We start from the raw sequence: 24146 nt of genomic DNA on the forward strand, positions 1-24146 counted from the left end.
CAACTGGAGAAACACGGCAGTGAAGTTGTGCAGAGATGTTGGAGGCAGTGTGTGAAATGTTTGTTCTGCTGTATGCTCTATGGGATTTACCCTCAAGGATCATTACCAGGTTTCATCATTGGATTAAGATGACATGGAAGCCATTACTTGGCACTAATATTTGGTTCTTAAAATTGGTAATTATGACAGTGACAATATTCCCTCTTATGCAGTGCTGTACGTGATTTCTTGACTTTCTTGCAGGTGACAACTAAACAATTTGGCAGGTTGCTAGAATGTTGTTTCATATAGCAAGTTCTAGAGAAAAGAGCATAGTATAATTCCACAAAGCCAAAGGGTGGATGATTTGTAATGATTACGACAGGATTTTTCTGTTGTAGACACACTGCAGGTCTGTGCATCATTAAAATCACTCTTCTCATATTTTGGTTCAGCAGAATTGTGTGTGTGCTACTTTTCTGAAAGACCAGTGCTTCCCTTCTTACAAGTTGTATTTGTACTAAGGAGGAGGTTTTTCATTTGAGAATGTTGCTGCAGAAGATGATGGTGATTAATCAGACCGTGGAAATGCTATACAGATGAAGAATACAATTATCATGATGTTGGATGATTGTGATGATTGTGATATCAAACTAACTCTAGCAGTGTAGATGATGGTAATACCAGTGTAAGCTTTCATGAGAGTGATGATGCATTGATTCATGCTAGTGCTATTAATCTTTATGTCAAAACACAGGGCATAGAGCAGCAGCAGTCAACCATGTCTGAACTGGAGGACAAACTTGCTGAGATGAGAGCTGATGTCCATGGCAAGGACCTGGAAAATGAGGTATGCAGCCAGAATTTCCTCATCCAGTGCATCGATGAATCGTGATCATATGATTGCTAAAAACTCATTTGGACGATATATGTTTATGAATTCACAGTGTATTCCTGAAGGTAATGCTGCAGTAGAATACTGTATATGCCATATATTTGGTGAGTCTAATTTTTCATGTATCAGAACTTTCCGACAATTTTGCAAGTGATTAAATTTGTGCTTGTGATGTACAGTGCTGAACGGAGAAGTGTATGCGAGCATTTCACACTCATGTCGGAATCAGAGTTGATATTTTCGCATGTTTTTTGAATTTGAGAAATTTGCAAAAATAAAAACCTCATGAAATGTTCGACGTACATTTTTATACTGTATGCAAAGCAGTGTGTTCAAACCATTGCACTATGTGAAATAATGTAGCATATCAGGATTGAAAATTTTTTATTTTGTGTGTATGTTTTTTTTTTCCTTTTATGTAGAATGCCATGCCAATTGATACTATTGGCTCTATATCTTGAGCAACTTGCTAGTTTTCTGATTGGACTTTTGAACATGAGTCGTTTCCACTTATACAGAAAATGTAACTTGTTATTTTGATAAGCAACAGCTAAATAAGTATCAAACATCTCGGGGCCATTGAATTGTCAATCTTGTGAATCTCATGACAGAGGTTACAGCGGTCCTTGACTCGCAAGCAGCAGGAGCTGGATCGCCTGAGGGATGAGAGGAGAGATTCAGAGGACCAAACCGATGGCTTGATGAGACAGAAGGAGGATGCACTCAAGGTAAGAATCGCTCCTCCATCTTTTCTCTGAATTTCTGTGATTCACTGATTAGCCTCTAGAGATATGTTTCTATGTATGTCAACTTGACTGGCATAATTTTTACGATTTATATGATTTCATTTTTAGATTTAAAAGCAGTGTCTCATTTTTTAGTCCCACTCCTAGACCTTCCTCTGTTACCCCTTAAGAATTTAAATTTCTATGGGAATGATGAAGTGACAGTGCTTGTTGCGTTTTGCAGTTTGTAAAAATGATCGTGTGGCAATGTTATGTATGATGTTGGCCCAGGTGATGTTGAAATGCTTGGACATTGTGAAAGTAATTTTAGGTATCATTTATTTCAATTCAGTTCAGATCAATTCTATGATATTTCTACAGATATGCAAAAATATGAGCTTGCTCATACATTTTGGTATTTGAAGGATCCAGCAAAGAAAAAAGTGCCGAACTGGTTGTTTTCAAAACACTCAAATTCTGAGTTTGTTACATGAAACAATTACAGTACATTACCAGTACATTGCTGGTATTTTTAGAAATGGGAGGAAAAGGGGGATGTACACAACTTGTAAAAACATGCTGGGGACCAGAAAGGGAAGAGATCTTATCAAGTTTCATGTCTCGACATGCAAGAGTCAAGCCAAAATCGAAGACCATATGTTCCCTCTTCCTGTACAGCATGAACCCCCCAAAGCTAAACTACAACCTCAGACCCTTTGTAAATGGAAAACTTTTTGTGAATGTCTTCTTTGTATCCACTTACTGATTATCAAAATGGATCTGTCTTGAGCATGAATATCTTCTATTCTTCCCAAGAAAGTGATTATTGCATTGAAAAATATTGTGTTTGATTGTATGAACAACAAACAGACAAAAGTTGTCGAGCTTCTCTGTTTACTTGCTTTTAGTATGCTCTATGGCAATTTTATCATGAGAAATCATGCTTAGAGGGTTTTTTTTTGACATGATGGATGTGGGTGTAGATTTCTTTTTTTTTTTTACGGGGGGAGGGGGGGGGGGAGGGGGGAGGTGGGAATGGATTGAAAGGGATACAGTTCTTGGTGTGGTATTTCTAGATATGTTTTACTTGGTAATGGTACTTTGTTTCTTCCTGACTCCAAATCTATTCTTTCTAGCTCTTGAAGGACCAACTGCAGGATGCTAAGGCACAAGCCAAAGAAAATGCTGATGCTATTGAGCAACATTACCAGGTAGAGCATTTCGGCTTTGATCTCTTCCTTTGTTAAAATATACTATTAAATGTCGCAGCTGCAGCAAATCATGGGCGTACATTTGGAGGAATTTTGTTAATTTGCATATCAATGTTGTAATTGAAATAATGAACATTCAAAATGGTAAATAGTATTAACACTTTGATGATAATTTTTGTGTCAGCTTCGTTCTGGTTGTAGATATATATTTGTTTTAAAAGTAGGCGATGTAAATTATTATTTACTTTTTCACATTTATAAGTAGAAGAAAGCTGTGGAATGAGGACAGGAAAATCATATTTTCCATATTTTTGCATTTTTTATGTCGTGCAGTTTCACAACTGTAAGAAATACAGATTCATTATTGTTTTATTTTAGTTGGATTTTTTTTAATATCAAAGAGGTTTATATCCTTGATTGGAGAGCGGTTCGCATATGAATTACAAACCCCAAGTCAAAATGTCAATTTAAGATAAAAACTTAGACACTGACTTGTATGATATACAGTAGCTCTCAATTGAGGAAGATAGTGTAAACAATCCTGGAATAGCAGCAGTCTTTGATGAGAGGTTTCAGGGTTGCCTTGAATTTTAAAAAGAGAAAGGCAACTTTGAGAATGCATTCAATGTAATCATGGCATGGAAAAAGAGTACTGTGTGATGAGTAGAACACAGCATTTGAGATGCATTCATACATACGTAATCAAATGTCTGAAGGTGTCTGAATCTTGAACTCTCCCAATTTTTTCCCGTTTTGCGTAGAACCTCCTTGATGATAGCCAGCAACAGTTGGAGCTCAAGGAGAAGGCGCTACAGAGGCTGACAAAGGGACTACAGGAGAAGGACAGACTCATCAAGGTGAGCTTGGCACCTCAAGGCTTTACTCCACCTCCCAAAACAAAGCTGAGCACAATAACTTCAGCCATGTCAGCACACACACACACTCACATTTCGCATGGAGCAGCCTCCTCATTTAAAGTGAAACTCCCGTTTACTGTCAAGTAGATTTTATGGCATGGTGTGAAATCAGGCAAATAAAATAGCAAAAGTTTCATCAGAGTAGGGCCTTGAATTTTATATGTTTTCACAAAACTGCGACACCTTACATTATTATATTATATGCAAATAAGAGGCGGCGTATTTTATTTTTCTAGATGACGTAAGCATTTTTTTTTTTCTTCTTCTTCTTTTTGACTGGCAAAGTTTAAGTCAGGACATACCTATGTTGTTGTAATCAAATGAATAATAGTTCAACACGAAGGCTGTTTAACATTTAGGGGCAATGACTGGAATTATGCCATGCTTCATAAATTCTCAGAAAACTGTGTGCCAACCAGTAAATAAACCACCTCAAAGACTAATTGCTGAACAGTACACTGAAAGGATGAGTTGTAGAACGTCCCTGTATTGTGACTGCTGAAATCAAAATCAGATAGACATACACAGGCAGTGGCCTTCATTTGTTAAACATGGCATGGGGACGGGAGGGGAATGAGGGGGTTGGTTTTTCACAAGAATAGTTTATGTGATGTGATTACTCATATGCCAAATATACCACAACTTGAAGTGTAGAATACAATGTAACATGTTCCTGATAGACACGATTTTTAGTTTAATTTTTTTCATCCTTCAAGAACATAATGGCAGTTCTTTGGATTGAATACTTCGGGTGTTGTAAAGTGTGTCTGTTATTCTATGAGTGTGTGTGGGGGGGGGTGAGGATTTACATATTCTTTGTAGTGTCAAAGTATTATTTTGCTCCATGCATGAGAATTTTACACATTTTAAAAACACTGATGATGAAAGATGGTTGAATTTGCAGTAAGTGCATTAAAGACACTGGATTTCATTTGATTATTTTTACATCAAGTCCTACTTGTATTGAAAGAATGCAATGCAATGATGCACTTGTTTTGTTATGAAGGATTTTTCTATGTACATTACATGCTTGTCTCATTCACCTTAGCTGAGATAACTATTGAAACAAAAAAATAACAATCTGAATGTGTTCATAACACAGTCACTCTTACACCATGCACGCTGTGATTTTCTAACCTAATCCATTATACACTGTGGTCTGCTCACGAAAAGGTTCTTACTGAATGCAAAATGTGCAATCACTTGGTTTCTTTTTTCATTCCTCAATTAAAGTGGAATTGTCCGAACAGGTCGATGGATATGTTTTATTTTGTTAGATTCAGCAATGGAAAAAGCACATTTCATGTACGGTACCCTAAATATGTTCCCATGCTTTATATTTGTTCCAAGTCCTGTTTTATATATTTCTGTGTAAATATGATAGTACATGTAGCATACGTTCAGAAGGTAATGATTCTGTACTTTGACTTTCTTGCAGCCATGTTTGAGTGGTTACAATAAAACCTATGATCTTGTTTGACAGTTGTTTGCTTCAATAAAGTACACCTTTTATTTGCTGTTTGTATCTCCTTTTTTTTTCTTTTTTTTTTTACTCATATTTCTTGTTAGGTAGGGATGAGGTAGTTTTGGTAGCAAACTTTATGCCTGTTTAGATGGCACTATGTATATTTATAATGCAATATTTGATGTGAGATGATGAGTAAGTATTTACCTAGTTTAGCCAAGTTGAGCCGTATCACTGTAATGTGCATGTCCATTTCTTCCATGAAACCACACAAAAATACTAATCTGCATAGGATTACATGGAACTCGCAAAGAATGCCAGCTTGCCGGATGTAAGTTTTCACATGTTGTTGCACAGAGCATGCCTTGTTATCTGTGAATACTTTTTAACTTGTGTACTACGTTTGCTTGTTTACCACATCTCTCTAACTTTACTGAGTAACCATGTCATGCCAGCATGTTAAACACATTTTCATTTTCATATGATAAAAGATATGTGATATGATATGCATTTATAGGACAACTTCATGGCATCTTCATACAGTAATAGACAGCACTTACTTTTTGTTTGTTTTTAATCTAAACAATTGCCAGTTAATGATTTGTAGCAGCTTTAGAGAACAGTGTCAGTTCTTCTGGAGGAGGAAAAAAAAAGGACAAACATTTATTGAGATTACATTTGTTAATATCTTTTCTCAATTCTATAATTTCATTGTTGTTGTTCTTGAAGCTAGGATTTTGATAGTCCAGACACAAGTGATATTTGTGGGATCCAAACCTTGACACCTTAAAACTTGCTTATTAAACTTATGGAAGATTCAGTCAACTGTGAATTGTATTGCATGGAGATCAAAAGTTTAACACCAATTCCAGTTGAATTTCCAGTACAGATGAACTTCTACTCTAACTACAAATTTGTTTCCTTTGGATTTTTTTTTTTTTTTTGGGGGGGGGGGGGGGGATATTGAAGTAATAGTAAAAATGATATAACCTGACATCCTTTTTATGAATTAATGAAACAGATAAATGTAACATATTAAACAATTCAAAATTCATTCTTGCCTGTCAGAGCACTTGCAAAACTCAAGGCTATCATGCATCATTAATATCATTAAAAAAAAAAAAAAAATCTCTATGGAATCCAACCAAGCTAGTACATTTCATACTCTGTCAGCTGCACCCATATCTTGACAATTCTCTGCCTCATTTGTTTTGTACGTATATGAATATTCATGCACCAAACTATTGATAAATGTGCACCAATCGAGTGATGTCTCTGCATAGATGGAAGTATATTGTTCCATGGATGGGTTTGAATTCTCTCTGCACATTTACCATCAATACCATCATGCAAACTGTATCAGTACTCTGTATAGCACACCTGTAATATTTCATCAGCCTGGGAACATGCTCTGATGGGTATTTGCTACATCTTGTACAAACTTTGTGGAAGTCACAATTGTATATACATGTATATCGAGACTTTATGTTGAAGAAATGTAGTTTCTCCCTTTTTTTTATTACCTCTGGCCAGTTTGCTATCTAGCTGATACATGTATATTTGAAAATGCAAGGCATGCATTCATTTGGTTTGATGAGAATTTTATGCATTAACTCTCACTGCATGTTATTACCACAATGGCTGTTTCAGCAGTACAGATGGCACCTTCAACTGATTGTTTTACTCTCCTCTTGCACTTTGTAATACAAAATCCATTTCAGTTATTTACTAATTTAACCACTGTTCGTGGTGTCACTGAATATACAATTACATGCTGTAGGTTGTAAATAAACATGTGACAGAAATTTAAGGCATTGTTTAATGACTTTAAAGACTTTAAATCTGAGTTGCACGGCCCTACATACTGACAATGAAGCAACAACAAAAAAAGAAAAGAAAAGAAAAATTCATGCAGGTTGATAAAGTGATGGTTGATTGCTTCAGAATATTTGAATATCTGAGATTGACTGGATTAAAGATATTCAGATCTTTGTTTTTCCCCATCAACCTAAGTGTCATGGTAAACCACATTTGAAACATTTGATTAACATCCTATGTGGTGATATTTGTTCATAGGTACATGTATCTCAGTTGCAACAGCATGATTTTCAAAACTTTTGTGTGCTTTCATATGTGTTTTTCATCCAATTGGAGATTATGCAGCTCAAGCAACAAAACTTTAAGACAAATTTTAACTTGCAGCATAGATAATGTTAAACATGATGCCTCTAAATGGTGCTTCGCACACTTGTTTAATCTGTTAGGTGTGTTTCTGTTTGTCAAATGTCAACTTGTTGAGCAATTAAGTAAACAAATGTACCTAGTGCACTATCTCAGAAGTAACTCATGTTTCACTGCATAGGACCTCTTTCTATTGATGGTTCTCCATGGAGTATCCTGTTTTTTACATCACTGCATAGCCACATTTCTTTGACATCACATTGCGATTATCCAGTCTTCAAAGTGTTTTCTTGTGTGTCGTGTGCATTATATTTTTGTTGAAAGTGTGTTCTGAAGTCATCTTTTTGGACTGATATTTTCCAGTCAATTGAGTTTGTTACTCCTGTGAATCAATACTAATAGAGATTTCTGTATCGTATCACTTTAACAATAGTAGTTGGATCTGATTGTAGCTGGTTAGTTTGCATGTCATAAACACAGACGATAGGATTTAGTCTGGTCACACCTTATTGGAGAGACATATGCATTTTTTGCCATTCGTAGCAAGTAACATGTGACTTGAACATCATGATAGTGTACCATGCTTGGGGATAATTGATGATTATCAAGTTATTTCTACAGTATGTCAGAACCTCTCCTAGTGTAAGTTTTAAATAATTGATGAATTTGTTGGTATATTAGATGATACCATTTCAAAGAGTTTTGTATGGTAAAAAGAAATCGTCCAGGGCTTCCATACACAGGGTATCTGACTGATAGGTTACTGCCAGTTTTATATAATTTGTAATCACATGTACTATTATATGTTTCTTTTTTGAACTTTCAACTTCCAGTATGATAATTTTTTTGCTTTCACAATCATTGTAAGATGGAAAAAGATAGAAAGCCTGTATGTTGTAGGGACAGAAATTTCAGAGTCTGTCAAAATTTCACATGTCAACCAGAAAAAAATTTGCTTTCCTTCTTTCCTTAGGCTCAATATGCCTCAACTGATGGTGTCATTCAGGATCTGAGAGACAAGCTAGCTGACAGGGACAAGGCTATCCAGGTGAGTGTTTATTTCTCTCAGTCATGTGATCTGCTAAATTGATACCTTGTTTGTAATCACCGAAAATGAACTGTGAGGTGTTGTTTTAATGCCTCATTGGTAATGATTCCGTTCTCTTCTAAATTCACTCTTTTTGTGATCGGGGATAATTGCTCAAATAATGCTGTTACATGAATTTCCCATGCCTCAGCATTTTCATGCTAACCTGAGCGGGCTGAATTTATGCATCTCAGTTTCCAAGGCAGTGTAGTTTAAAGGTATTCTTGCGGCAAAATGCATTGAACAAACCAAATAAACTTTCTTTCATAAAGAAGGGAAAAATATATATATACTGGTAAATTTACACATTAATGAATGTGATAGAGTTGTTACACATTAGGCATCAAGCCTGAAGTGAACACAACTACACTTGTCTTGTACTTAAAAATCACCCAAAGTAGTACAGCAATTATGGAAATGGCTGATCACCTGTAGAAAATGATAGATAGCTGATATACAATCTTCAGGATTTAAAATTGTATTTGCTTATTTGAAAGTTGCAGGTAGATGACATTTACAAATTGTGCAAGCAGTAGATGGATACTTGTGCAAACAATTCATACATTTTTAATCAATGCAAAGCATATTATGCATGTAATCCCAGGATGGAAGAGTAATATGGTAGTGTTGTGGTGAACATAAATGATATTCATTACCACAACTGTCCTATTGGTTGTGCAGGAGGCCAATGAGGATAAGACAAAGGCACTGGAGGCAAAGGAGGCGGAGCTTCGAAAGCTGAAGCAGTCGCTGCGGGATCACCAGAAGGACCTGGAGAAGGCTCACGGCGAGATCATGGAGGACGCCAACAGATTAGGGGTTCGTATGTGAAGGAAATGCATCCCCTTGGAGTGTGTGTGTATGTCCAACTACATTGAACCTTCCCTTGTCAGAGGTGATGTGCTTCATCATGTTATAATGCACATTCCCTGCAAACCAAAGATTGGAGTTTGGGCTGAGTGTGTTAATGCTTGCTCTTTTCTTGAGAAGAGACTATAAAAAGGCACCTGATTTGTTTTTAAGAAAGCATCCTTGGGGCTTGAAAAACACAAAAGAGAACAAAACAGAAGTTCGTTCATTACTACGGAGTTATAAGTTGGAATGGGCAATTTCTTTGTTTTGAGTTTTGAGTGTGTATTGAATTCGTTATGTGCATTTAGAAGATATGAATGTGATGAAATTTTGTTTAGACATGCAAAAAAATCTTAAAAATGAAAAATGCTTTGAGTAATGCTTTGAGTAGTTTGCCATAATTGTGAGGAAGGTGCTCAAAGACTGTTAACCAAAACTTAGTTTACGCTGTAGGCTAATGTGCTTTGAAAGTTTCCACCACGTAGTTCACTTATAAATGGAATCAATCCTGAATTAAATTTGAATTTTGCACTTTGCAGGAACTAGAGGCAAAGTTAAAGGACCTTGACAACAAGAACAAGCAGCTGTCGGACAACGTGAGGGCGCTCAACAAGGCAAATGATGTGAGTTAGATAGGCCCTATTCCTGTATTTTATCATCATTGTTTGAGAGCCAAAAAGACATTAACACTATACAAATACCTGCTGCATTAACACCCTTCTGTCACTCAATAGACTGAGATGCAGATACTGTATAAAAATGCAATCTTCCAGGGTTGACTCTGGTGCAGTGTGGTCATTTAACCATGTCACACTGCAATGCTGTGTATTTTCATGTGAAGGAATTGTGAATGCATGATGTTTCATGAATTTGCATGTTCTTTGAGAGAGGCACATGGTTGAAAAAGAAACACTGCCCATGTGTGAAGAGGTGTAAGGAAGATCCCAAGTGAAGAGCAAGTGACAAGGAAATATGATCTAAATGCTGTGTTATAAGATCATGTCTACAACGGTATGTGACGTGGTTTGGAGATGCCTGATGCCTTTTAGATTGCTTTGACATAGCTTCTTTTGCCTCCTTCCACTGTACATGAGACCTCGTCCAACCACAATGATGGCAGAACAGTCAGTTTGAGATGTAGTAATGCTAGTTTTCAAAATGACTCTCCACACCTGCTTCTCTAACCATCCACAGGATGCAGAGGACAACCACCAGCGCTCCCTGGGGGAGAAGGACGCCATCATTGGTCGGCTCCAGGCAGCCATTGCTGGGAAGGAGCGGGAGCTGGAGGAGGAGCGTGGAGCTCAGCAGAAGCAGAGGGAGCAGAGTGGGGCGGCACGGGATGAGGCCATCAGACAGCTTAACGATCGGCTCAGGGCCAAGGACAAGCAGCTGGAGGTGAGCATTACCTTTATCCATCTAGCCCTGGGGGAATTGGGCTGCAGAAGTCATTGTCTTATCATCAAATTGGCAACTGTGAATTTCACTGCATATCTGATATGGGAACAATGAGATGGAACTGGTTGCATTTGCCAAATCTCTGCAAAATCAGAGATAAATATACATATAGTTGCCAGTTTGAGATAGAAACAGGATATTTAATCTTCTAACATATGTTGCCAATTTAAGATTTAGTCCTGAATTTAGCAATGCAGTGGTTTTTGACAATTCTACAACCAAAAGAAGCCATATATTCACCAAAAAAAAAGGTTGAAGTTGGGAGGATTATTTACTTTACCTTTTGAAGCAATAATGATGAACAGTGACACATTTATAATGAAAAGATGCAACATCGTAGTGTGTGTGTGACATGACAGGTTGAGGACAAGTTCTAATTCTAGTGATCATTTCCTTCATGCTAAGTACCACTCCTATTTTGGGCCAGTATTCCATACACGTGTATGTTATTGACAGGTCACCAAAGTAAGTTCGCAACAGCTTTCATTTTCTGCTGTAGAGCATTATGTTGAAATGCTTCTTATTTCTGTCTGTCGTCATCCAGGAGATCGTCCAGGAGCGAGCCGATGTCGCTGCAGCGAATGAAAAGGCCACCCAAGACCTGCTTCACACTATCAGAGACAAGGACAGCCAGATAAAGGTGAGAAAAGCAAATAGATTAAATACCAGCTCTGCCATCCATCTGTACAAGTACTTCAGTTGATTGTCTTGTGTGTGGGGTGGCTATTCATACGTACTAATCTTATAACTGTATACATGGTCCATCATCACGTTACCCATATAAAGTCAGTTATCATTGAAGGGCAGAAAGTGTGGGGAAAGCTGATTTTGACTTTTTTTTTTTTTTTTTGAAATTTGACTCTTGCCGAAATTGAGTATGTTGAAATTCAGTAGTAAATGATTCTTTAACTACCACCTGTCAAATTTCAAAAGTCAAAAGGCATCTCCCCCCCCCAAAAAAAAAAAAGAAAATGAAGATTTTCCCACATGATGTGAGTGTTATGATGACACATGACATAATGATATGTGGCTGCTGTACTCCAATGCAGAAATTGATATAACATACCCACACACATGCACTCACAATCGTAGACTCTCTGACTGAGGTTATGATATACCAGGTAAACAGACCTTCAGGGAAAATATGATACTGCACATATTATGTCATGTTATGTTGTCTCACATATCTGTGACAGCAATGACTATCAACTCAAGGGACACTCTTGTTTTCCACATCATTTTCTTATGATGCATAGAGAGTGGTTATGTCTTCAATACCCTAGTAATATAGTGGCCTGCCGATCTGTAGGTTCACAGTATGTTATCTGTGCCGTCTCTTCGTGTGCCACCATATCTATCCTCTCCCTTCTTCTAACTACAATGTATATGTCCCTCCCTCTCTTCCCTACACCCCACAGGATCTGAACGACAAGTACAACAGGGCCCTGGTTGACAGTGGCAACACTGTCCGAGAGCTCCAGAGGCAGATTGCTGAGAAAGAATTTGAGTTGCAGGTATGATATGGACCTCTCTCATCACATTATTTTTGTGCTTTGGAGGGATATATCAAAGCTGAGTCAGTAGTTTCTCATCTTACTCCAGATGGTGGAGTTCAAAATGAGATGCAGTCGATTTGCAGAGACCTCTACTACTTTTAATTGTCCAGTTATCTTACTTTACTTTGATACCCTTGATTTCATAAAAGTGTTCTAAAAAAAAATCATGTTATCAAATAAAGCTTTGTTGCAGCATTTATGATGGCCCCTGTCCTTACAATACTCTGTGCTGTAATCTCCAAGAGACTTTTCCTGACTCCCCTTAACAACCAAACATAAGTTTACCTTAGAAGATATAACTCCTCTTTTTAGTTAAAGACGTAGAGAAATTTGCCGGGGGGGGGGGGGGGGGGGGGAGGTACTGGGAGATGTTTATCAATTGGGAGATGCTTTTGAACGTATTTGTTAGAGAAATTTCTTTTGAACCTCAGAAAGTTAAGTAATGTGCTGGTAGTTAAGGTATATCATACTTAGTATACACATATTGTACTTACAAATTGTTCAAACATTCATATGTTGAAATGAATATGTTATATTTCATGTGCTTCTCAGAGTGCTGAAGACACACTAGCCAGGGCTGACCAGCAGCAGGCAGCAGTGCTGGGGAAACTGAGGAATGCCTTGGCAGAGAAAGACAAGACCATTGAGGTATTAAATCCTTTTTTTCTCTGCATGTCTCCAGAAGGCACAAGGAGACATCATGGCATAACTCTTCTCTTTCTTTCTCTCTTTTTCTCTTTCTCTCTTTATCTCTTATTCAAATTCAGATTTATTCAATACTCATCATTAAAAACAATGGAAAATACATTGTACAACATGATGTAGAAATAAACAAGTAATGTAGATGCAAACAAAACTTGAGAGTGCATGGGCAAAAAGGAAGATGAATATGAGTAATAATAAAATACTGTGTTTAGAAAACCTTTCTTTCAACAACCCCTGAAGATTGCACCAATACTCTATTCAAAGCATGTGTACAGGAGTGTGTTCTGCAAGAAGATGAATTAAGCCAGTTGTGTGTTACATGATACATATTCTCAGTAGTGAACGCTGTGTGTGAAATTTGAAAACAAGAAAATTTTTTTTGACAAAGTTTTTAAACCTGCCTTTAATCTCCAGAAACTCCTAGAGAGTGGTAGGGAAAAGGACCGCCTCTTCCTGGACATGCAGCAGTCTGCGGTCCGAGCCTCGCCCAGCCCTGGACACCAGGCTGAGGTTGCCCGGCTCAGGGATGATGTTGACCGGCTGACCAGAGAGCTGGACAAGAAAAATGGTGAGCATTTTTAAAATAAAAGTAGAGCACCATACAATTGGACGTTTATTGGATGCAAGTCTTACCTGTCAAAGGCTCCCCCTGTTAAAGTTGTGCAAGTTGACAATAGAGAATTTAATGTGATTAACTTCGCTAGCCTCTCTTTATTGTTATTGTCAGCAGTCTTTTATCAGTATCTTATGCATGTTTGGTAAAGCCAGCACATTTTTTTTTCAGAGGTTGAAGCTAGCATCTGTAAGTTACCTAAGGAATGGTATATTTCTTTTCAGCCCTAATTTCAAAGTTGAAGTCCGACCTTCCCAATGAAGACTATGTAGCAACCCTCAATTGGATGTTGGATATATCTTTATTGTTTGCTGTTGGATTATCTGTCAAAGACTTTGCCTGTTAAAGTTTGACTGTAGAGAATGTGATTTGACTTTGCTAGCCACTGTATCATTTTTATCAATTCAGTTTCTATCCAAGTTAATGATCTTTTGTTAAACTAGCATCAGTAAGGTACTGAAGGAAGAGTATATTTCTTTTCAGCCCTGATTTCAAAGTTGAAGTCCGACCTCCCGGATGAAGACTACGTAGCAACCCTCAAGGAAGACCTGGATAACAAGAATAAACTTCTAGCCAAAGCCAAGTGAGTATAATCCTTCCAGAGTGTTAGCAGATTGGACTCTTTATCTAGTAATTTTGAATGATTTTGTGATGGCATCTTTTGATACTAGTGAAGGGACATGCAGAATTGATGAATTCAAAAGGGATACCCGTTTTCAGGCAAAAAGTCTGAATTCTGGCCCTGGCAGAATCAAGCATTAGGCCCCTTTCATGTACAAACCAGCTTCTTCTAGATGATTTTCAGGCTCTCTCTCTTTTATATTAACTGGCATCCGTGAATCAAGGAGGCAAATTTGAAGAGTGACATGCCAGAGAAGAGTGACAAGTGTCTGAAATTCAAATTGATATGAATACTGTAAAACGAGAAATTTTCGCGTGCATTTTAATTTCGCGAATTTCGCGAGCGCCAAAATTCGCGAAATTAAAGTGCATGCGAAAGCTTTTGTCTACACTACATGCATTGAACACCAGTGGTAATTCGTGAAAATTTCATGCCACGAAAAGGGCTGTCGGCTCCAATTCACGAAAATTTCATGCCGCGAATAAATATGTAACATTTATAAAGTACTAAATATCATATTTCGAAGCACTAGGGTATCACGGTGCTGCAGACATTTGTGGTTCATTATGAAAGTTACTGTGAAAGGAAATTATGACTTGTCATGTTATTGAAATGCAATTGCTGGAAAAAAAATATATCACCTGCTCTGTGCAGAGGAAAATCATTGGCGTGACAGCATCATTGACCGTGTGATTAACGATATTTTCCTCCCCTCACAGGGAGTCATTGGAGAGTTTACAAGATGAGCAGGAGGCTGATCGACAGAACAAGCAATCTATGGTGAGTGAGAGAGGCTGTCACTCGATAAGAGTGTCAACTATAGAACTGTCCAGGATCAAAACAGTATCCCTTCACTTCAGAAATTGTTTCCCTTAGATTCTGGCAGTAAGGCATTTAACTGGTTATGGCAAGAATTGAAAAAAACAAAAGCAATAAAAAGCAAAAAAAGAAGCCTGAAGGAATGGAATGAATATACGAAGGGAAAAGGAAGGAATTGTTTTATCAATGTGCTTTTTTCTTTTCAGCCTGTGCTTTTGAGTTTAGGTAAATGAACATATTTGTGTGGTTGTTATAATCAGCTATTCAAAGCAAATTATTGCACACTAAGACAGAAATGCTTGTTTGTTCATGAGTTAATTTGCTCTTTAGAGGAAAAAAAAAAAAAGATAATTGAGGAATCGTGGAATATGAAGTTGTATGAATCATGTCTTAACAGTCGATGAGCTATCATTTGAAAACTATCATGCTGTCATCCGTGATGGTGTCAGAAGTCTGTCTAACAGTGAGATAGGCTTTCTTCCTGTCCATCTCTCTTGTCCTGGCAATTCATATTGCTCACCCTCTCACCCTCTCTGTACAGGCCAAGTTGCGACGGAGGATAGCAGATTTGGAAGATGAGCTTCAGGAGAAGCAGGATCGCATTGATGCCCTCAACAAGGCTGCCAGGATCAAGGATAATCTATACCAGGTAAGGCTGCCTGAGGGTGGGCTTGTGCATTTTGAGGATTGCTGTGTGAGTACTGCTACATGTATCTGAGGACTGCTATGTGAGTACAGCTAGCGCCTATATGAGGATGACTTTTGAGGACTTCTATGTGAGGACTGCTTGAGGACAGCCGTGTGAGGATGGCCTTGTGAGGATGGCTGTTTGAGAATGGCTATTTGAGGGTAGCTCTGTGAGGATTGCTATGTGAGGACAGCTATATGAAGACTGCTGTGTGAGAATGGCTGTGTGTCAATATTTTTTATGTACTCCCGAGTTGACTTCCTGTATTATTACTTCAAATATTGAATGGGAACAGTTTGAATGCATAGGTGTCTATTGGCACTGTTGTTGGTCAGTAGGATAAAAGTACAGTGTATTTTCCTCATGGAACACCAAAAATGATGTTAATTTGCATGCACAAACATACTACTTTTTCAAAACGTGCTGGGTGAAGGTACAATTGTATTCAGCCATTTTGATTGCTTCATATATAAATCAGAAGTTAATAACAAAAGATTGAAGGTAGAAAAACAAACACAAAATCTCTACATGGATGTTTGTGAAAAGACATTGTTTCATCTCTTTTTTTTTTTTCTCTCTCTCTTCTTATCATTCTGTAGGAACTGAAAATGGAAAATTCAAAGTTTGTTGACAATGAGAAGAGTCCCCGTGGCAGTGATTCTTCAGATCAGGTTTGTGACACCATTACTCGATTTCATTTCTCTTTCGGCATAGTAGGTCCTTAAATTCTTTGGTGTCTTAAATGAATAGTGTGTCTGGTATTTCATTGAAGACTTCAATAAGCTGTAGGTTATACCTTTCAGTGTTGAATGACGTTTTAGTATCATTCCCCACTGTTTTATGAGTTTTAGTTATCACGTGACGTCACTTAATCTTGGAAATCTAGTATGCTGTTACAACAATGGTTTTGATAGCGAAGTAATCTGGCAATTTTACCACATTCTAAGTATTATAAGCATTTTACCTGTAAATAAAGTCCTTATCACATTAATTTGTCACAGGACTGAGTTTAATTATTGGCGTTGTCACTCTGCTCGCGTAGCACTTGTCCAGTCTGTCCCATTTTACTTGTAAATAAAGTCCTTATCACATTAATTTGTCACAGGGCTGAGTTTAATTATTGGCCATGTCACTCTACTCACATAGCACTTGTCCAGTCTGTCATGTGAATGCCTTCATATGCCTCTCTGAAATCTGTTAGCTAATTTTATGTTTTGTTTTGTTTTGTTTGTTTTTTTAAATCTTGTGATGTTTTGGAAAAAAACAAATAAAACAGCTTCAGCAGCTTCTTCAGGATCAGATCCGGGAATTGAGTCGGCTGACCGACGCCCTGCACTCCGCCCTTCCTCTCAATGTCAACATCACGCACCAGAGTGAGGCTGGAAGTAACCGGGGTGGGATGACCGACACGAACCCGGGATCTATCAGAGACGTGCTCGGGGCGGAGCTGGCAGCCATGCAGTCCCTCCGGCGCCAGATGGAAGAAGGGATGGGGCGGACAAACGAGGGCAACCACCTCCACGTGGTGATCGACAGACAAGGTGTGGTGCAGTCGGCCACCACCAGTGGTGTGGGTAGCGGAATCGGCAGTGACAGTACTGGTTAGTGTAGCATGTCTATGGGTAATGGTGATCTAACAGCACTAACCACTCCTAAATAAGGGTCCTTGATATTTACCTTCCAGGGAACTTGATATTAACCTCCAGGGAACTTGATATTAACCTTCCATCATATGACATGGCATGATATTCATTTTTTTTTTTTTACATCTTTGATTGGACCATTCGTAGCATGAGTGTAACCGATCTTTAAGCAGGAGGTTTGATTTGGGTTTGTAAAAATTTACATTTCAAATGATTATTAATGATTTTGAGCGTGTTAGTCTTGATTTTAGCATGATTGGATGTAAAATACTGGCAAGATGGATGGATTTGAGCAATCAACAGTGCATGTGATTTCTGAAGGTCGATATGCTGGTAGTGCAATTTGCAATAATGCTCGATATAATTGGATACCACTCTACCATCTCACTTTCAGATGTTTCGCCAACCGTCACCACGGCCAGTGAGGCCCAGCGCAGGAGCTTTGGTGTTGGTCACGACCCCGACATGATGCCGCAGCCATCCCGCTTCTCCCACCAAGACAACGGTCTCTACATTCCCGTCCCTCAGTCCCCCATCACCCTGGATGACATCCGCGACTCCAATGCCGCGTCCAAGGAGGAACTCCGGAAGGAGGTGGACGACCTGCGCTCCAAGCTGAAAGAGGCCCGGTGGCGGCAGCAGTCTCTGGAGAAGCGGCTGGAGCGGGAGGAGCTGGACAGCCTACGCAGCATCCCTGGACAGGAGCAGGATGGGGACCCGCAGCTGGTGGCCGGGCTCCAGAAGGATCTGGCTGCTCTGGGGAAGAAGCTTCGGGAGAGCGAGAAGCAAAACACCACCCTGAAACAGCAGCTGGATGCCGCGCTACTCAATCAAGCAAGAAGTGATAGTTCAGGTAAACCTTTCCTGCGTGCTCTTTTTAGTCAGTACTCATTCAAAAAGAATGAGAGAATGTCATCAAGTGCAGTAGGAAGTTTTTTACATTTTATATGCAGTATCTCTATGAATAATATGCATGTAAATTTAGAAATGCAATACATTGTATGTAGCTTGCATTTGTTTTGTAATTTCTTTACTGGCATATCCAGATGGACTCATTCTGTTCTGTTTTTCCCCCTCTCAAAATAAGAAATGTTTGTAGACTTGATGTTAATTCACTTTCTTGAAAAGTGGACAAACATGAAATTCTTTGTCTTGAGAAGTTATACTACAATCTGGATGATGAACACTTGTACAAACATTAAACTAAGCTGAAATCTTTCATATAGATTGACAATGCATGCCATGTTCAGATCATCAAATTGAATATGGAATGTCACTGTAAATGCAAATCTCAGTCAAGATGTGTTTCATGACAATGGATATGTTATGTTTGTAAACCAGGAGACCATGTCGTCCCCATATTGAAGCAGCAACTTGACCAGGCCAAAGCCCTGCTAGAGGAGAAGGACCAGAAGCTGCTTGCCAGTGAGCAGCAGAATGCCGCCCTGCGCCATCACCTGGGCATCGGTCCGGAGTCTCCGCCGGACTCGGGTAGGGACCTGGTGGACAACCTCAAGCTGGAGAACGAGCAGCTCTCATCCCAGCTCCAGGACGCTGTGCAGAGGGAACGCAGGAGGCTGGAAGAGAGGGATAGGCACCTGGACCAAGGGGCTGCAGCCGACAGGGCACGAGAGGCTCTGCTCCAGAAGAAGTTGGACAAGGCCAGGAACCTGATAGAACTTCTGAAACGACACATCCGACTCAACAACTCAGGGGCCGAGGGACAGGGGAGCGAGTTCAATCCAGAACTGATCGTGGACATGGCCCGCGAGATTGAGAGACTGAAGGGAGAACTGAAGAGTTCTGAGGATAGAGAGAAGGGACAAAATGGTGACGAGGTGGACATGGATGATCGCAGTAAACCCACCAAGCTGTCGCCAAGAGCTGAGCAGAGGACTCTTCCGCCATCACTGCACAAGCAGCTGGAGAAAGCTCAGAGTGAGTTGAATGCAACAAAGAGGAGATTCAGGGCTCTTACTCTCAAACTCCATGCCACTGAAGGCACCGTCCACCAGCAGGCCGAACGCATCAAGCGTTACAGACGACAACTCCACAATGCCGGGGTTGCTGCACCAGGCACTCCGAAGCGTGTCAGCAGCGACTCCAACCTCGTGCGAACCTCTGTGTTTGGATTAGCCAACCGTCGCATGTCAGGGGCATCTCTGTCGCAGGTGCCCAGCTCTGACGATGACAGGGACAGCACATCATCTGCCAGTCTCAGTCTGTCAGAGAGGAGCTTTGGTGTTGTCGATGTAACATTTTCTGGGTTTGGTCTGACTGATGATACGGAAGAACTCAAGGAGCAAGTCACAGTCCTGAAGAAGCAACTCAAGCGGTGCCGCCACGTGATTCGCAAGCTGCAGACCCGCATCCAGAGTGCCGGCTTGAGCCGACCGGCCAGTCCGTCCCGCGATCCCGCCGATTCCAGCGCGTGGTTTGAGCTTGTCGCCAACCGCAACGCCTTCGAGCGACTCCAGCAGGACCTGGAGAACGTCACCACCCAACTGGAGAAGGTCATGGATGCCAACGCCTCCCTCCAGGAGCGCAACGCAGAATTGCTCTCCGAGTTGGTGGAGCTGCAGACGCAGAAGCAGAACTCCTTTAGCGAGGAGGTCATCAGGTCGCAGGAGATGGAGATTGGGCGGCTGCACGAACAGCTGGCAGAGCTCCGCACCTTGATGGGGGTGCTGACCAACATGCTGTCAGAGGCCCTGAGCATCCTGAAGGGGCTGGAGAAGGACAACAAGTCGGCCATGGAGGGAGTCTACTCTGAGAGGGTCACAGCCATTGAGGAGAGAATACGGGATGGCAATGAGGTCGTGGATACAATCACAAGACTACTGGGAGGTGAGACTTCCATTTAATGATCACCAGTGATGCATTGTCAGTATTTTGCTGTGAAGATTACATTTGAGTGCATGAAGTCATTTAATAGCACTACATGTTGCAGTTCTCAGTGTTAGAAATTAGTGAAAGTATTGCAGAGGTTTGCTTAATACTTGTGTCATAAAGCTGTCATTCAAATTTGACCGTGCACATTTTAGTAATTTTGAATTTGGATTGGAAACCACCAGATTGGGTGAAACTATATGTGTCACAAAAACATACAAACACTATTAAACAATTATCGTTTGACCAGACAAGTAGCACTTTTGAATTCAGGAAGCTTGTTTTCTTTCCTATTTCTAGGAGAAAACCAGTTTGGAAGGAGACAGACTGATGACGATGTTCAGGAGTTGTTTTCTGAAAGGTATGTGCATCCTAAAAATATTGTCACCATTGGCAACAGAGAGAAAAATTGGAATATTTTCTTTATCATGAGTAATCACGTGTGGAAGTGGCCTGTACGTATATGTCAGAATCAATTATAAACTGATGCATTTTGTAATATAACTGTGGAGTAAAGAAAATTAGAAACCTCATATGTGGAAATTCAAATAAATTTGATGCAGAATCTTGTGAATTGATGGACATTTCTGGAAATCATACATACAGCTCACTGCAGATGATTGATAAAAATGGAACACCTTGTCATTTCCCGTTTACCTTGATTCCGAGAATGAATCTGTATTTAGTGGCACTGGCAGAAATATGTGGAGTACGCACAAACCAAAAGATTGACCATTCTATATTCATATGGACCATAACGGGCAAACCCTTTAAAAAGGTACCAAAAACAGCTTGTAAACTGTCTGGGATAAAATTTGTCAAAGATGAAATGTCTAAAACAATTTCCTTGACAAATGTTTGTAAGATGGCCTAGGTCTTTGATTGGTGAAACTAAGACTAGAAGAAAATGAATGATGGAAAATTGGACCGAGAAAGGAAGGAATAAAAACCAAGAGAGGGAGAAAGGATGGAAGAAAAAAAAAGAGAGAGAGAGAAATTAAAAATGAAAGGAAGAAGGGCCACTTTCAAATTTCAGTCTCATCATGTGTTTGTTGTCAGACTTCAAGCCAAGGATGAACAGATCCAGCAGCTGAGGGGTGAGATCCGTGGACAGCAGAAGCTGAACCGAGAGCTGCAGGAGATCCTTCACAACAACGAGGTCAAGGCCGATGCTCTCAGAGATGAACTCAGGAGGTGAGTACTTCCTCTGCACCAGTCCCTCTCTCTCTCTCTCTCTCTCTCTAGCTGCTTTCACACACATCACTTGTTGGTTTTTGGATCACAATAAAAAATGCCTTATTTGCCACCTTGCACATGTGGAAAAAAAATGGTAATAATGATTTTGCTGCAAATGAAACACTTTGAATCTTCATGCTATTCATCATTACCAGTACATTCGTTTAAAAACATGGAGATGTTAAATCAACTATCGATAGCTTTGGTGCCTGTGGCAGACACACGTAACTCTGAAATATAGCATAAAGCTTATATGTGTTGCTTGAAGGTTTGCATGGTGAAGTAAATGAAAGAGAAAGGTTTGTGGTAACACCATGTGTGTGTAGTCCGTATCTGGATCGTTGCTTGGCAGAAGAAGAGCCTAGAAAGAGGAGAATTGAAGAGGGAAGTGACATATGGGGGTTGTAAGGAGGGCAAAAAGTGAAGAGTGGGGGACAGTAATGGGCTAGAAGTTGAAGTTGCACTAGTGGAGATGGTAGAAAAGGAAACAGAGAGAGTGGTAAGGAAGAATAGAGTGAGAATCAAGTAAGATGTTTGGACATAACTTGGAGGAGAAAGATGAAATAGAAGGGAAGGTGAAGAGGGAGGAGTTGAAGGTTGGAAATCATGGATATAGGAGAGAGAAGTAAAGATTCATGAAACCAAAGAGAAAAATGAAGTCGGTAAACAATGTGGACTATGAAATGCGGAATCAAAAGGAGAAAGGATGAAGCTTTTTGAATTTCTGTCCTGCCACAAACTACAGGCTGAAAGCAGAGCACAGGGAAGTACTCAAGATCCAGGAGGACCTTGACAGCCAGAAAAGGCAGAACCAGGATTTGCAGAGCGCCCTCAGGAGGCAGGAGGAGAGAGCCGAGGCAGCCAAGAAGGACCTAGAGAGGTGAGATAATTCTTGCAAGAGTCCGTAAGGGGAAATAAGATGCACACCAACCCAGTGCCAAAGCTGCTGTGTCTGTAGACAGACACACACCATTTCTCTTCATTTGAAGATTCCATTATCATACAGAAAGCTTTTGGTTGGAGGTGTGAGAATTTATCATCCAATGCCATGCTGGGTAAGGGAATGTTATGAAAATGTGTTATCCAGTGGATGAAGTAAATCAAAGTGATGAGAAAACGAAGAAGAAGGAAAAAAAAAGAACACCAGCTATTAAAATGTATGGTATCATGCCTGTGTTGAGACCATCAAAGATAGAATAAGAGCAAATGCGTATATCAATTTATTACCACTTACATTTAATGTTTGGTGTTTAGTGTTAAGCAAACTGTAAATGCTGCAATCATGCAATGCACATGACATTCATTGTCTTTCTTATTGCTGTCTGCTTCTGCTGTTGCCAATATGCAGAGAGTACGAGAAAGAGGTGGTGAACCTGCGGGAGCGGTTGGAGGAGTCAAGGAGGACAAGCCCCAAGCACAGGGACCGCAAGAAGACATCTCCCAGTGGCTCCAGCTCCGACATCTCAGATGGTGAGGAGTGTTCTCTGGCTGATAGCCTTGCTTGTATTGGTGCCTAGAATTTTACCTGAATATTAACACCCCCCAAACCCAAAATTGGCAGCGCAGACTTTTCAAATTATGCATACCCATGACAGGATACTCTTAAAACATTTGTGTCGTTCTTTAAAGTCTTTACAATCCTTTTGTTTTCAACTACTCGGTATCTAAAGTAGCAGATAGTATTTTTTCCTGTACATGTGATAATTGCACAGCGAGCAAGAAATATCAAAGTAAATAAATGTCTGAACATCTATGCATAATCAAATCAGTTGACAGAGTTCTACTCACAGATATTAGAAAGTGATATACAAATTTTTGCAGAGGTATATCAAGTAAATGCAGGTGTTCAACATGTGCAACTCTTAGTCCAAGAGCCCATCAACAACCTGTCTACAGTCCTATTCATGTATCGTTGTGCCACATCCCTTCCTTGTTTGTACGTTCAGGCCAGGGCAGCCAGTATTTGTATGAGACCAACTTGAAGCTGACCACAGAGAATCGCTCCCTTCAGCGACGTCTGGTAGAGCAGGAGGACAGAGCACTGCGGATGAAGGCAGAGCTTGACCAGGCTAATGCAGACATCAAGAGGTGAATAAATTAAATGATTCCTATCCGACAAGAAATCTATCTGAAGCATATGCACTCCTGTCCACTATATGTTGATGTGTGTTAACAATTTTTGGCAAGGAGCAAAGGTGTTTGTTTGTTGTTGTTGTTTTTTTGTTAAAGAGCAAGATATATGTCCTACAAATGCTGCGTATTTGTGAAAAGCTAAACAAAGCATACAAAATAAGACTGTTGACTGTTATGCTACCAGTATACATTCGTCAACCATGGTGTCTAATAGGCCATTCACTATGAAAGTCTTTGTGGAGTGGCCATGACATTTTGTGTGCCGTTATCTATTTTGTAAGAACTCTCTTTGGAAGATGTTTGGTAGCAGCAATGCTGACATACAGAGTAAATGTCATTCTCCTCAACCACAGCACTTCTTCTTTAAAACCAAGAGTAACATGCAAAAACTTGTAAGACCCAACTGTGGTGCACTTTTGTAAGCCTCAGTTTGTGGCGCCGGAGGCATTGCTTTGTTTCATTCTGGTCATCA

At 39.8% G+C, this 24146-nt stretch overlaps 1 protein-coding gene across 1 annotated transcript in view; it reads left to right on the plus strand.

Moving 5' to 3' along the window:
* LOC139709421 (uncharacterized) overlaps positions 1–23633 on the plus strand; it is an 84147-nt gene extending 60514 nt beyond the window's left edge. Inside the window, exons 14-38 of the mRNA XM_071621388.1 lie at positions 737–829; positions 1486–1602; positions 2736–2810; positions 3572–3667; positions 5485–5523; positions 8347–8421; positions 9142–9279; positions 9852–9935; positions 10507–10710; positions 11315–11410; positions 12189–12284; positions 12879–12974; positions 13446–13599; positions 14128–14227; positions 14986–15046; positions 15627–15734; positions 16373–16444; positions 17050–17374; positions 17811–18269; positions 18758–20263; positions 20606–20666; positions 21365–21499; positions 22287–22421; positions 22890–23011; positions 23488–23633. Of these exons, the coding sequence (XP_071477489.1) occupies positions 737–829; positions 1486–1602; positions 2736–2810; positions 3572–3667; positions 5485–5523; positions 8347–8421; positions 9142–9279; positions 9852–9935; positions 10507–10710; positions 11315–11410; positions 12189–12284; positions 12879–12974; positions 13446–13599; positions 14128–14227; positions 14986–15046; positions 15627–15734; positions 16373–16444; positions 17050–17374; positions 17811–18269; positions 18758–20263; positions 20606–20666; positions 21365–21499; positions 22287–22421; positions 22890–23011; positions 23488–23633 (4593 nt within the window). The remainder of the gene's footprint in view (positions 1–736; positions 830–1485; positions 1603–2735; positions 2811–3571; positions 3668–5484; positions 5524–8346; positions 8422–9141; positions 9280–9851; positions 9936–10506; positions 10711–11314; positions 11411–12188; positions 12285–12878; positions 12975–13445; positions 13600–14127; positions 14228–14985; positions 15047–15626; positions 15735–16372; positions 16445–17049; positions 17375–17810; positions 18270–18757; positions 20264–20605; positions 20667–21364; positions 21500–22286; positions 22422–22889; positions 23012–23487) is intronic.
* Positions 23634–24146: the final 513 nt, after the last annotated feature.

This window comes from Diadema antillarum, unplaced genomic scaffold, assembly GCF_040938485.1.
Source record: "Diadema antillarum isolate AM-2024a unplaced genomic scaffold, OU_Dant_1.0 seq00001435_RagTag, whole genome shotgun sequence".
NCBI classification, from domain to species: domain Eukaryota; kingdom Metazoa; phylum Echinodermata; class Echinoidea; order Diadematoida; family Diadematidae; genus Diadema; species Diadema antillarum.